Below are 12,984 nucleotides of genomic sequence, written 5' to 3' on the forward strand. Positions count from 1 at the left end.
CCTCACTGACATAGATGGCCACATCCTCTTCTTCATCTGTTCTGTAGCACAGAGTTAGCCCCAACTTCTCTTGGCAGTTGAGTCGACACAATTCCACTTCCTGCAGATATAAGGGAAAATACGTAGTACGTAATAAGTAGTCTACAACCATGCATGCCAGGCACTGTGTTGCTTTGAGCCAAGTGTCGTCATCTGCATGCTAACAACAATGCTAACCTGCTGATGTTTAGCAGGTATAAACGTGACCATGTTCAGTTTCTTAGTTTAGCGTGTTAGCATGCTAATTTTTGTTAAATAGCACTAAACAAAGTACAGCTGAGGTTGATGGGAATGTCATTAGTTTGACAGGTATTGAAGGGGGAATGAATGCCTGTATGAAATTTCATGGCAATCCATCCAATAGCTGTCGAGACATTTCAGTGTTTCCCACAGGATTTTAAGATACTATGGTGGGAAGTTTTGAGGCTAGAAATCAGCTGTGTAGATGTCGAATATTTGCAATTTTAGTAAAAATGATGGCGAATCTAAAATTTGCTCAAATGTTTTCAGAGCTGTGACGCTCCACAACCGTCAGCGTGGGGAACTAACGAACCAGGGGGAAGCTAATGAGCCGGCCAGTCAGAGCAGCTCACAGAGCCCTCAGACACAGAGACCAGCAACAGCAGCAGAGTAAAAGACCCACAGCTGTAAGATAGTTTTAACGTTCGTACCGCTGTTATTCTGGCATTACATTCTGAGTAATGTTGTAAGGTTTTAACTTTAATCAAGAGACATCTGGATGATGTACAGAAAATGGTGATGGAAAGAAAAATCTGGTCTTGTGAAACTTCTGAAAAAATAAACAAACAGTATGAAAGTGGACTGTCTTTGCTTTATTATTATAAATTGTATTTTATTAGACATTACACTGTAGTGTACAGTAGAGTTGTGGTCACAGTATTTGCTTTTTATTTGCTTTTATTTTATATAGTTTTTTATTTATGTGCAAATATAAGTAAGTTAAAACCCAATTCTGAGCTTTTTGTTTTGGGCCTGGCTGCTATAATAATTAAAGCAACGCAGGGGCGTCTGTGCTTGGGGTATTGCACAATTCCAGAACGCATCGTCTCAAACAGTCAGCAGCGTTTTGTGTGCTCGTGACATTGCAAGTTCATTCTTCCATGAACAACTAGCAAGAACGTTCTCCCCAAGAACACAAGTCCATTCTTTGCATTCTTGGTTTTGAGAAACACCCAATGACAGGATAAAGTTGCTAACCTGCCTGTCAGCTCGCACTGGTCTCAGTGCATTTACCAAGGTTTTAATACGTGTGCACTCCAAATTTAGGTGCGGCTAGCTTAATCGCCTTCTCACAAACAAGTGACAGAAACAGACCCTTATCGTTACCGTAGTTACCTCAAAAGAAAAGCGGTTGTCTCGAGTTGGATGACAGTGTGTGAGCGTGCAAACTTACAGCAGAGCGGAGCAGCGCCCACAAAACACAACATTAGAGGTCCGAAATGTTATGAGATGTGTAAAAATATTTTCGGTTCATTTTGAAACTATGGCGGAACTATGGGAAACACTGCATTTCACTCTGAAACACAAATGTCATCTCATGGTGGCGCTTGTGGAAAGGTCGGGGGATCACCAAACTTATTGGGATTCATTCTTTGGGGACCATGAATGTCTGCACAAAATTTACTGGCAATCCATTTTGTAATTAACATATGTCACTCTAGCCAAAATCACTGAATGACAGAGGGACATCCTCCCAGCAAAGGCATGTTCAACATTAGATATACAGAGGACATTGAAAATTGAATTTTTGACCTTGGAAACGGTCTCAAAACTATCTCACCACAATTAAAGGGGCTATATGTAAGTTTTTGATTTTAATAAATCAAACTGTCATAGGCTTATTGTCAGTGGGCTCAAAACTCACTCAGAAATGAAGTACATGCCTGTTTTCTCCGTTGCTTGCATCAGCCACTATTCTGCTTTTAATGTGAGGTCTCTGGGTCAGATTGAGCCCTGTGCGCGCTCCCGAGCCTCACTCAGCCTACAGCAATAACACGGCAGCTCACGACATGCAGTCCACTAACACCATAAAACAACCAGGTCAAGCAAAACACAGGCTCCACGTAAGGATCCAAAACAACAAAGGTTTATGTGCTGAAGCCCATCAGACCAAACGGGTTCAGATGATGTTGAGTAAGAACAAAGTGAGCATTAGTAAAGCTGGAGAAACACAGAAAGTCACGTTAGCTCGCCGGCTAACACCGAGCAGTTGCTAATGTTATCCGGTGCAAAGTTATATAACGTTAGCTTTCCACATTACTTCACCAACTAACGCTACCTATGTTACTATCATGTGTACCACTGTTGATTTAGCATGCAAGAAAGTATGTAACGGCAAAAAGCAAATGTGGAGCGATTTGTTTACTAAAGGTAGCCTATATTGATGCAGCCAGCTAACGCTACAGTAGCTCGGACCGTGACCATGTAACGAGCATGGATTAGTTCAACTTTCAGCTGATAAAAATATTACTGTAGTGGGCGTTGCAGTGGGAGTTTACCCGAGTTTCCAGCTCTGTCTGTCTATAGCCGCTGTCACTCTGACTCTTTATGGGAGGATTGTGCCGATATGCGGCTCGCTGCGCTGAATGAAGTAACGTTACGGAGCCGGTGTAGACCTGCCTCTGAGACGGGAACGTTGAAATAACAGAGCCTGAACATGTCTGAGTGAAAAGCCACAGCCTGCATGCTGGTGTTTCTGCGTTTATTGCAGGATTTCTGTATGACAATGGTTGTGTTTTGGATTATGCTCGCTCATGACTTCAAGCGAGCACGCGTACGAGCACACGCCTGGTTGCAATCTTAGAACCGCACCGCTAGTGGCCGCTGAAAACTACATAATGCCCCTTTAAGTAGCTGTTTGAATTTTAGATCACATCACGCAGTCCTACCTCAGGAGATGGAGTTTGTCCAGTTGTCATGGAATAGTAGATGGTCAAACTTCCATGTTCCAGAATACTTTAAGCATTTCTCTTCTATTTTGGCTTGTACTCAGAAAATAAACATACTACAATACAACGACAACTGCACAAACTGTGATATGACCGAAAGTTCCGGAACAGCTACCAAATGAACCTCCATGGTGATTTTGTTTTGCAGAAATAGAGGATTTCTGTAACCTTAAATGAAGAAACAGAAGCTGAGACTAAATTCTATTTTCCTACTATAAAAACCTTGATGCATAACAATAGCTGCAGAAACAGAGTTTCTGCTAATGATCAAATAACGCTGTTCTTCCAGTTTCAGCACAAAAATTGTACTTGTTTTTGAGACGCTTATGGAGTCTGGATTGCCAACTCTCGTCTGAGGTTTTGATTCTGAAAGTGTTTGATCATGAAAGACATTCTCAGCTTGCAGTGTTTTATCGGTGGGGCTTTGATAAATGTCAGAGGACCTCAAGTGGTTTTTCTTTCAAGCTGTTGCCAAGTTATAGAATATTAGACTATAAATAAACAATAATTATGCTAATGCTACCTGATATACATATTTGTTGCAGCACAAAAGTATTCCTTATCTTCCCTAGGGGAGAGATCAACAAACTATTGACTTACAAATCAGTGGTCGTCAAATTTCCCACGAGCCTCTTGAACATAGCAAAGTACCCTAGCGTCAACATGGATTGTTCATTTAAGTTCGTAAATACAAACTCACAGAAAGTTAAATTTGATTAGTCACACCTAGAACTTGAGTGTCATAGTCCCCCGACATCTAATATCTGAAGTATGTAGTGAATATGGAACCACACACAACTTCCAAGCTTGCAGACAGTTAATGTACATAAGCCACTTTGCACTCTCAGTTTCAACAGAGGTGCAGCCACAAACAGCACAAGACTGTGCTCCATCTCCAAATGGTGAAACATATCAAGGGTGTTGGAGAGAATCAAGTGTGAAATGGCCTCTCCTCTCAAAGTCTTCATTAGAGCAGAAACACACCAACTCTCAACAGCAGGAGCGAGGTGGTTGAGTGGAGAGGAGGATGGAGGGGGCAGAGAGAAATGAGGCGGTGGTGGGGGCTCTGGTGGGGCTCAGAGGGGACTCACACAGAAAGAGAGATTCATTTCCTCTGTGACAAGTGTTGGTTGGCTGGTTACACGTGTCAGATGTGGCAGGGCTTTGGGAAGGGGAGGGGGTGAAGTCTGACCATGGTGGGATGAGATGAGGGGAAAAGGCCAATACCGCTGCCAGAGAGCCACCACCCTCCTAAGCTGTTTATGATCCTCCACTTCCTCACACACAAACACATCTTTAGGCTCAATTCCCATTTTCTTCTTCACCCCGTCACTCATTTCTTCCTACACGTCTCTGCCTCTGCTTTTCTCACACATTGACACATCATTGAGGTGTTTGTGGACCAGGGATCTGCTGCTGCTGGGCTACACATACTCCCCCACACACTCATACACAAAAAAAGTAATTCCTGCATCCTTGTACAATCTCTATGCTTACAGACATACGTGTTCTCAGCAAAGTGCACACAATCACACAGAGAAAAAGAAATCATCCAAGCTTTGTCGTTTTATCTTTCTCTAGAGCCTCCACCTGACGGGGCGCTCAGATCTTTAATTGACTGTCTCAGAAGCGATGACAACTTCAAATCTTGGCTGATATGTAAGGATACAATGTAAAAAGGGGGGAAAAGCTTTTGGTCCGGACTACCTGAACAAATCAGTCATTAGCTATATTAAAAATGTTACTATTGAGCTACCACCATTATTGTTGGTAGAGGTATTATTAAAGCAGCACATCACCTGATGCAACAAAGCAGTCATGGAGGTAATGGGAGCTACGGTGACAACGTCGCTTGCATGCTAATATGATGTGAGAAGTTGTGGGATATCTGGGAAATATTGAAATGACTAGCAATGTCTCAGAGATGTGGCTACAAATAAAACACCAAAATTTATAGCTAAGCCTGAAGCAAAGCTGATGTGTGAACAGGTACAACAACGCCCCTCTCTGGCTCTGTAAAATAAGCCTTAAGTTACTTCTGACTATTAATGGCTAGATATAGTGCATGAGAACTAAATGATAGAGAAAATAGATTGCTATAATTTTTGCATGTTGGATGACACATCAAACCATTGCATGCACGTGTGTGTACGTAACTATGTGTAGCACACACAGTGTATGAGACCCCCTTTTTCTTTACCAGATGTTCTTATGTTTTCTTGTTTTAAAGACAATATTGTGTAGACAGAAACACCCACTCACACTCCAGTAAAAGGAAGTTGTCTCCTGATGCATCAAAAAAGCATCCACCAATCTCTCCTCTCGCCTTTTGATTTTTTTTACCCTCTCTCCATAAGAGCTGTCTGCCTCTCTTAGGCAGGAGATTACAGTGTGGCAAAGGGACGAGGGCTGACAGTACATTAATGACTGCGATGGCGTGATTAGGGCGAAGATTGCCGCCCACCATCAAATAACATTGGATGCTGTCATAATAATTGCGCCTTTGATTGCCAGTAATTGAAAAAGCAGTCCCAAATGCATGAATGGCTACCACTGGCAGGAAGAGAGGAAAGAGTATCTCTGAGCTTGAGTACTTTGCTTCTTCAGAACTTACTGGAACTAATCAGAGGAATGGTTACTAACATGGTATTGTGGCTACATATGCATAAAGGGATCTTAGGAAATGTATGATGTTTCTGTGTAAAATTTCTTGCTACAAGGCATGGTCTTGAAGATGAAGTGCAGAACCTTATGGTGGAATTTGACGGTCAGTACCTACAATGGGGAGAACAAGTATTTTTATTCACTGCTGATTTTACAAAGCATGTAGAGGTCTGTCATTTTTATCATAGGTACACTTCAACTGTGAGACACAGAATCTAAAACAAAAATCCAGAAAATCACATTGTATGATTTGTAAATAATTAATTTGCATTTTATTGCATGACATTACACCGATTACAGAACCCTTCTCTCATTCAGAAATATATTTATCACAGAAACAAATCAGTAACTTGCTTACATATGCATTTTTTGGCCAATTGGGGATGGGTAGCAAGCTGCAATTGATGAAACTTCTGACTTGCTAGCTGGTAAACGCTCCACTGTTCACCAGCTAGCTGCTAACTTTGTATGCTGTTTGGTGCTCAACAGGTAGCATACAGTCACTATACTTTTCAGTGAAAACAGCTGCCTGCTGTGGCTTCGTTACATCTATGATGTTACATGACAGCATAGCTCTATCGCTTACCTTGTGACTGTCTCAATGAGAAATGTATTAATTGTGACAACATTTCAGCTTATTAATCAACTGGCCTTTTTGGTTTGAGCTCAGCTGTTTTTGGTCTGATGGTAAAGCTGCACGTCATAAAAAATGATAAATCAATAAAAATGAGCAGATGGACTCCTTGATCATTACACTAATTTGATCCATTGTTAACATAAAATTAGTGATTAGGACAACTTTAAGTGTGAGTAAAAACACTAAATGTCTAAATGTCAGTGATGAAGGTTGTAAAACCTAGTTCACACTACACAATTTTAAGCCCGACTTACCGGTCAGCAGGGGTGTGATCAGGGGTAAATCCGTGATCGATCAGCGGTGGCCAGTCGTGTGTAGGTTTGCGTCATTTCACGTTTTTTCTTGACGAAACGTGGTATGGAGACCAGCGTCAGGTGACAGAGTCCTTGTCAGCTCGTGTAGTGTGTGAGCCCCTGTCACCGATCAGTCACGTAGTGTGTGTGTACGCCACAACGATTTCAGACTCCCTTCACAAGACTGCAAATTGTGTAGTCTGAACAGCACAGCCATCGGCTGACGCTGAAAGTTGTGTAGTCTGCATGAGCCTTAAGGTGGAGGTCATCAAAATTTTATGTATGAACTCTACAGGTGTTTGTAAAAACAGTCTTTTGATGTCTCTACTGATAATTCATTGAATACAGTCTTTGGATCTGATGGGGACTAGCAGTATGTGGTGCATCTGGGGCCACTAATCTATTAAGTACTACGTGTAGGAAAATGAAAATGAGCCCAAACAGTTTTGAAATATCCAGTATACTATGACTGTGTACTCTGGCATCTCTCCACCTCTTGATTACCCTAACAGAAACATCAATGTCCTGGTGTATTAGGAAGGTAAAGTAGATTTAGATGGTTTCTCTGTGATGTGATGGCAAACTGCTCTCCCCCACTGTGCTTTTTCGTCCAACAAAAGGTAATTTAAAGAAATGTCTTTCCTTCAGTCTCTTTCCTCTCCTTCAGCAGGGAGTGAGGGATCAGGTCGACTCTGAAAGTGGCTTTTCGGCTTTCGCCTACATCCCCCTCACAGCATTTTCAGTTGACATACAGTAAGTGGGGCTGCATTAGCGCGGTATCTAATTCCCCAAGCATGAAATAAAAAAATGGTGCAGGCTACAAAGCATACACAGTGTAATAGGATTTGTTAATAGCAATGAGGCATAAAGAGAGGCTTTAATATATTATATTTGTTCTGATTTGACACTAGGGCCTCTGTGATCCAAGCGGGTGCACAGATCTATTTAGGATGTGTAGAAACAGCTCAAGCTCAGTGGGTGGAAGCATTCAGAACAAATTCATATGAAAAAAAAATAAGAGGTAGGGGTGAGTAATCATCATACATCAGACCAGTTGGGAGCCCTTGCTGGCAATATGCTCGTACCTCAATGACTCGGAAATAAAGAATATTGGACCAAAGCAGGGAGCGGAGACAGAGTCTGTTTATCTCTTCCCGTCACAGTCGAATCAGTGCATCTGTGTGTAATCTGTATTTGTCAGAGATCAACAGCCATAGAAACATCACCTATCCAACTGTGCCTTTCGCATACAGTCCAGTAAAGATGCAGATGCAGTGAAGTAAAGAAATGTGTTTACATCATTTCTTACTATCACACACTACAGATGCCTCACTTTAATTGGGTTTGATTGAGTTCAAAGTCAACCATCTTGCAAGCTTTATTCTTCTAGAGTTGTGAAAACAATTAGCAAATCTCAGGTAACACCGTTACCGTTGTTGGAGGTTTTCAACTTTCTTTTTGCTTTGTAGAAATAAAGCTAAAACATGGAGGCATGCCATCATTGCCAATAGAAGCAAGACATTTTTCTAGCGGTCTGCAATGTGGCTGATCATCTGTCACTGCTGTCCCCCTGGGATCTGTCTGTAGAGTCAATTAGTGTTTGCGCCCTTCTACCAATTGTTAGGCATCATTAAATCTGGAGTATTGAGGGAATGTGAGTCCATGTGCTGGAAGGTCACATGTGTACATATGGGTGCAACTCTCTGCTAAATGTTCAGCATTTTAGAACTTAAATGGTTTGTTAGCAACTAAACCCTCCTGATACTGGGCTACCTAAACACATAACATAAAAAGATATTTTTGATAAGGATCCCTTAAAGCCCTTACAGAGCCATAGTCATTCACACAGATGTTGCCTGATTAGACCTCTTCTCTGGACCGCGTGGACGTGTACAAACTGCAGTTGATTTACATCTCCCTGACTCTCCTGTTAGTTTTGCTGCAACTGTTAGTCGGGAAACCTTACATCCTTATCATTTATAGATTAAAGTACATAGGTGGATGCTAGGTGAAGCTCTGTTGGGAATTATGTGAGATCACCCAACTCTGAGGAGACTTCTTATCAGCTAGTGTAACTGGAAACACCTGTATTAGGTATTAGATTTATTACCAAGAGTTAGATGAGAAGATTAATACCACTCTATTAACTGTGAGGCTGAGGGGAAAAATAGCTTAGCTTAGCACAAAGTCTGTAGGCAGAGGAAAAGTCTGTCCAAAGTTAAAAGAAATCTGCCTACCTGCATCTCTAAAGTGCACTAATTAACAGTCACTACACCCGGCCAAGGAATAATTAAAGAATGTAACTCCCCATAAAACCACAAAATGTTGTTTTTACATTTCTGTTTGTGTTGGGTCAAACAAGTTAGTTGTTAATTAGTTAGGTGGCTAAGTGGTATTCTAAGCTAACAGATGCTGGCTGAGCTTCATACTTATGGACAGACATTAGAGTTGTATCAATCTTCTCAGTCTCACAAGAAAACAAATAACCATATTTTCTAAAATATTCAACTACTCCAAGAATTGTGACCAAGATATGTACTAAGCTACCATGTTACAGTTGAAAAATAAACTTCTCAGTGCAGTTCCTCTTTCTATCTTTGGCATGTCTGTACTGCAATTTCTTGTGACTTATCTGCCAACGTATGTAACAATATAAATCAGTGATGAGCTAAAATTTGCCATGCCAGTGAATGAGTCAGGCTCTAGTAAGCAGTGATGTCAAGTGTGATTCCTACCTCATACTCAAACTCCTCTGTCCTCTCTCCATCAGCTTGAACAGGGGAGAGGTAGTCTGTCCCTTCATAGTAATCCTGGTCCATTGTATGAAGAGAATGACAGCTGTTAGAGGAGAGAGGCAGAGGAAGAAAGAGAGGGAAAGACGGACAGGGAGGCAGAGAAAAAGAAAGAGGTGGAGAGTTGGGCGTAAGCAAGATCATTTTCCTCATTTTCTTTCAAATGCATTCAATACCTATAAGTGACAGGATTTCCTCGCCTTTGTCTTTGCTGGAATCTGAAGAATAAAGGATTTGTCAAGGGCTTTCAGTGCTGCTGGAGTGTGTGTGATAAAGGTACAGCCCCTTGTTAATAACAGCGTATCCACATAATTTGCCTCCTGCTTTTGACAGACAAAACCCCCCACAATGTACAGTGTAATTCTATTATGCTTCCCTCAGTCACTGAACAAAACAACATTGTAGGGGCCTAACAAGATGAGCAGCTTTGGTGCCACAAGAGATAATCATAGTGGACAAAAACTTCAAAAAGACACTACGTTGAACGTGTTGAGTGACGTCTTCAGGGGCTGTCTGACTCTCAGATTATCCAACACTGTAAAACTTTCTCCAAACAATCTTCCAGTCATAAACCAGACTGGTAAATGTCAGAATGCTTTACACTTTGGTGCCTCAATATTACATATTTGGCAGTGGGTGCAAAGAATACAAATACAAATTTACAATCTAGCCTCGAAAATAAGAGTGACAAACATTTGCTGTATCTATAAAATCTGCTGTATATTGGATTGTGCACCTGATCTCAGATGCTGAGAAGAAAATGTGAATTTTATGGGACACCTTGATTACATTTGGGCTCGGCCTGCGGCTATAAATAGCCCGTGAGCACACGCTGCACTGTGTTGCCTAGTTTTTTATTAGCACATTTGCTTTAATCACCTTGTAAACCTTCCCCGAGTCAAAATGGATACACCTAGCAGTTCCAATTATGCCAAGAAGGCCCCATGGGGATTTCTATGGTGATAATGTGTGAGATATATACCTGTGGCAATGATTTTGATCAGGTCATGTATACTACTTTATAGCTAGTCTTTTTAGTGATTATTTTAATGATGAGCGATACAGATGGGGCAGCCAACTGAAATTCCATTTGTGAATGTCTAAGCAAGTCTCTAATGACAAATGACAACAGATATTCAGAGAACTCAAGATGATTGTTGGAATTAATTATCCACTGTAACAAACATACACACGGTTCACCAAGACCGTCCTGACTTCCCAGTTCTGGGCTTATGAAGCTCCTGCATTGCTATTGATTCATTCCCAGGAGGTGAAACCCAGATTTTCCTTTATGCTAAACTTCTCTTGTTCACAGTTTACTTCTCCTTTGAGATGAACAGAATATAAACTAAAATACCAGAAGTGGAAATAATGAACCCTGTTTCTTTTGTTGTGTTCCAGGAAAACCTCATGTTGATACTTTAAACTCTCAAGATCTTTTTTTTGTACGTATGTTTATCCCATCCTCTCACATAGACAATAAAAACATGTCTTTGAGGTATTGTACTACCCAACATCCTGTTGAGATGTGATTAGATGTCTACTCATTGTACCACACGTAAAAGTAACTCGAGTACGTACATCTAGAGTTATGTTTCTGTAGCTGATTACTTAAGCAGACATGTGAAAGATAGTCCGGCATCATAGAGAGGGGTTAAAATGCAGTTTGTTAAAAGGACAGTTAAACTGCATGTGCTGTGTACTGAGCAGGGAAAGCACATTCAACAGTCAAACCGTGAATATTTATTTATCTGTAAATGTGCATTTCTTTCTGCCACTCAATCACAATTACCCCTAATGCGACTCTGTCTGCGCTGTGTTCAAGTGATGTAGGAGTAACAATTTCTATGGCTTGACAGATCCAGATACTCATGTATTGACAGTCACTTGAGGCTGTCATATATGACTACATTTTTGGTGGACCTGAATAGCTTATATTTGTTAACATTTTCCAACTTAAAGTTTATCTACTTAATAGGGGTGTGACGAGATCTTGAGACATCTAAAAATGGAAGCCAGTCTTGCTGTGTTTGGAACTGTGAGCTGCACTTTATCTGAGCTGCTGAAGTTAATGTGTGTGGATTTGTGGTGAGATTTGTTTAATCAAAAGTGTTTCATTTACTTTCGGTTTCGCAGTCCTAAACTGCATCCGTCAAACTGTCTGAAGGGGATGATGTTACTACCAACGGATCATAACGTAATGTACAGCAGAGTATAGGGCAGGTAGACTTCTCATCAAATGATGACGTTAGTCTTGTAACATTCTGCCTTTTTTCTGGACATGTCAGAGAACACATGATACAGTGGGTAAGGAAAGTATTCAGACCCCTGTAAATTTTTCACTCTTTGTTTCACTGCAGCCATTTTCCAAAAATCAAAAAAGTTCATTTTATTTCTCAGTAATGTACACTCAGCACCCCATCTTGACAGAAAAAAACAGAAATGTAGAAATTTTTGCAAATTTATTAAAAAAGAAAAACTGAAATATCACATGGTCATAAGTATTCAGACCCTTTGCTCAGTATTTAGTAGAAGCACCCTTTTGATCTAATACAGCCATGAGTCGTTTTGGGAAAGATGCAGAGAAGTTTTTCACATCTGGATTTGGGTATCCTCTGCCATTCCTCCTTGCAGATCCTCTCCAGTTCTGTCAGGTTGGATGGTAAACGTTGGTGGACAGCCATTTTCAGGTCTCTCCAGAGATGCTCAATTGGGTTTAAGTCAGGGCTCTAGCTGGGCCATTCAAGAACAGCCACGGAGTTGTTGTGAAGCCACTCCTTCGTTATTTTAGCGGTGTGCTTAGGGTCATTGTCTTGTTGGAAGGTAAACCTTCGGCCCAGTCTGAGGTCCAGAGCACTCTGGAAAAGGTTTTCGTCCAGGATATCCCTGTACTTGGCCGCATTCATCTTTCCCTCGATTGCAACCAGTCGTCCTGTCCCTGCAGCTGAATAACACCCCCACAGCATGATGCTGCCACCACCATGCTTCACTGTTGAGACTGTATTGGACAGGTGATGAGCAGTGCCTGGTTTTCTCCACACATACCGCTTAGAATTAAGGCCAAAAAGTTCTATCTTGGTCTCATCAGACCAGAGGATCTTATTTATCACCATCTTGGAGTCCTTCAGGTGTTTTTTAGCAAACTCCATGGGGGCTTTCATGTGTCTTGCACTGAGGAGAGGCTTCTGTCGGGCCACTCTGCCATAAAGCCCTGACTGGTGGATTGCTGCAGTGATGGTTGACGTACTACAACTTTCTCCCATCTCCCGACTGCATCTCTGGAGCTCAGCCACAGTGACCTTTGGGTTCTTCTTTACCTCTCTCACCAAGGCTCTTCTCCCCCGATAGCTCAGTTTGGCCGGACGGCCAGCTCTAGGAAGGGTTCTGGTCGTCCCAAACGTCTTCCATTTGAGGATTATGGAGGCCACTGTGCTCTTAGGAACCTTAAGTGCAGCAGAAATTTTTTTGTAACCTTGGCCAGATCTGTGCCTTGCCACAATTCTGTCTCTGAGCTCTTCAGGCAGTTCCTTTGACCTCATGATTCTCATTTGCTCTGACATGCACTGTGAGCTGTAAGGTCTTATATAGAC

The 12,984-nt window shown here is 41.5% G+C and overlaps 1 protein-coding gene and 1 long non-coding RNA gene across 3 annotated transcripts in view; one reads left to right on the plus strand and one right to left on the minus strand.

Moving 5' to 3' along the window:
* LOC119893651 overlaps nt 1-12,984 on the plus strand; it is a 96,992-nt gene that overhangs the window by 77,285 nt on the left and 6,723 nt on the right. The gene's annotated exons all lie outside the window — the stretch shown is intronic.
* LOC119893649 (PDZ domain-containing RING finger protein 4-like) overlaps nt 1-12,984 on the minus strand; it is a 132,949-nt gene that overhangs the window by 12,037 nt on the left and 107,928 nt on the right. For both annotated transcript variants that reach the window (XM_038705937.1, XM_038705938.1), the window contains 2 exons: nt 9,338-9,440; nt 2-100 (listed from right to left, as the gene is read on the minus strand). In XM_038705937.1, coding sequence (XP_038561865.1) covers nt 2-100; nt 9,338-9,440 — 202 coding nt within the window. The remainder of the gene's footprint in view (nt 1; nt 101-9,337; nt 9,441-12,984) is intronic.

Source organism: Micropterus salmoides, unplaced genomic scaffold (genome assembly GCF_014851395.1).
Source record: "Micropterus salmoides isolate LMB-PRFRI ecotype aquatic unplaced genomic scaffold, ASM1485139v1 Ms_hic_scaffold_8, whole genome shotgun sequence".
NCBI classification, from domain to species: Eukaryota; Metazoa; Chordata; class Actinopteri; order Centrarchiformes; family Centrarchidae; genus Micropterus; species Micropterus salmoides.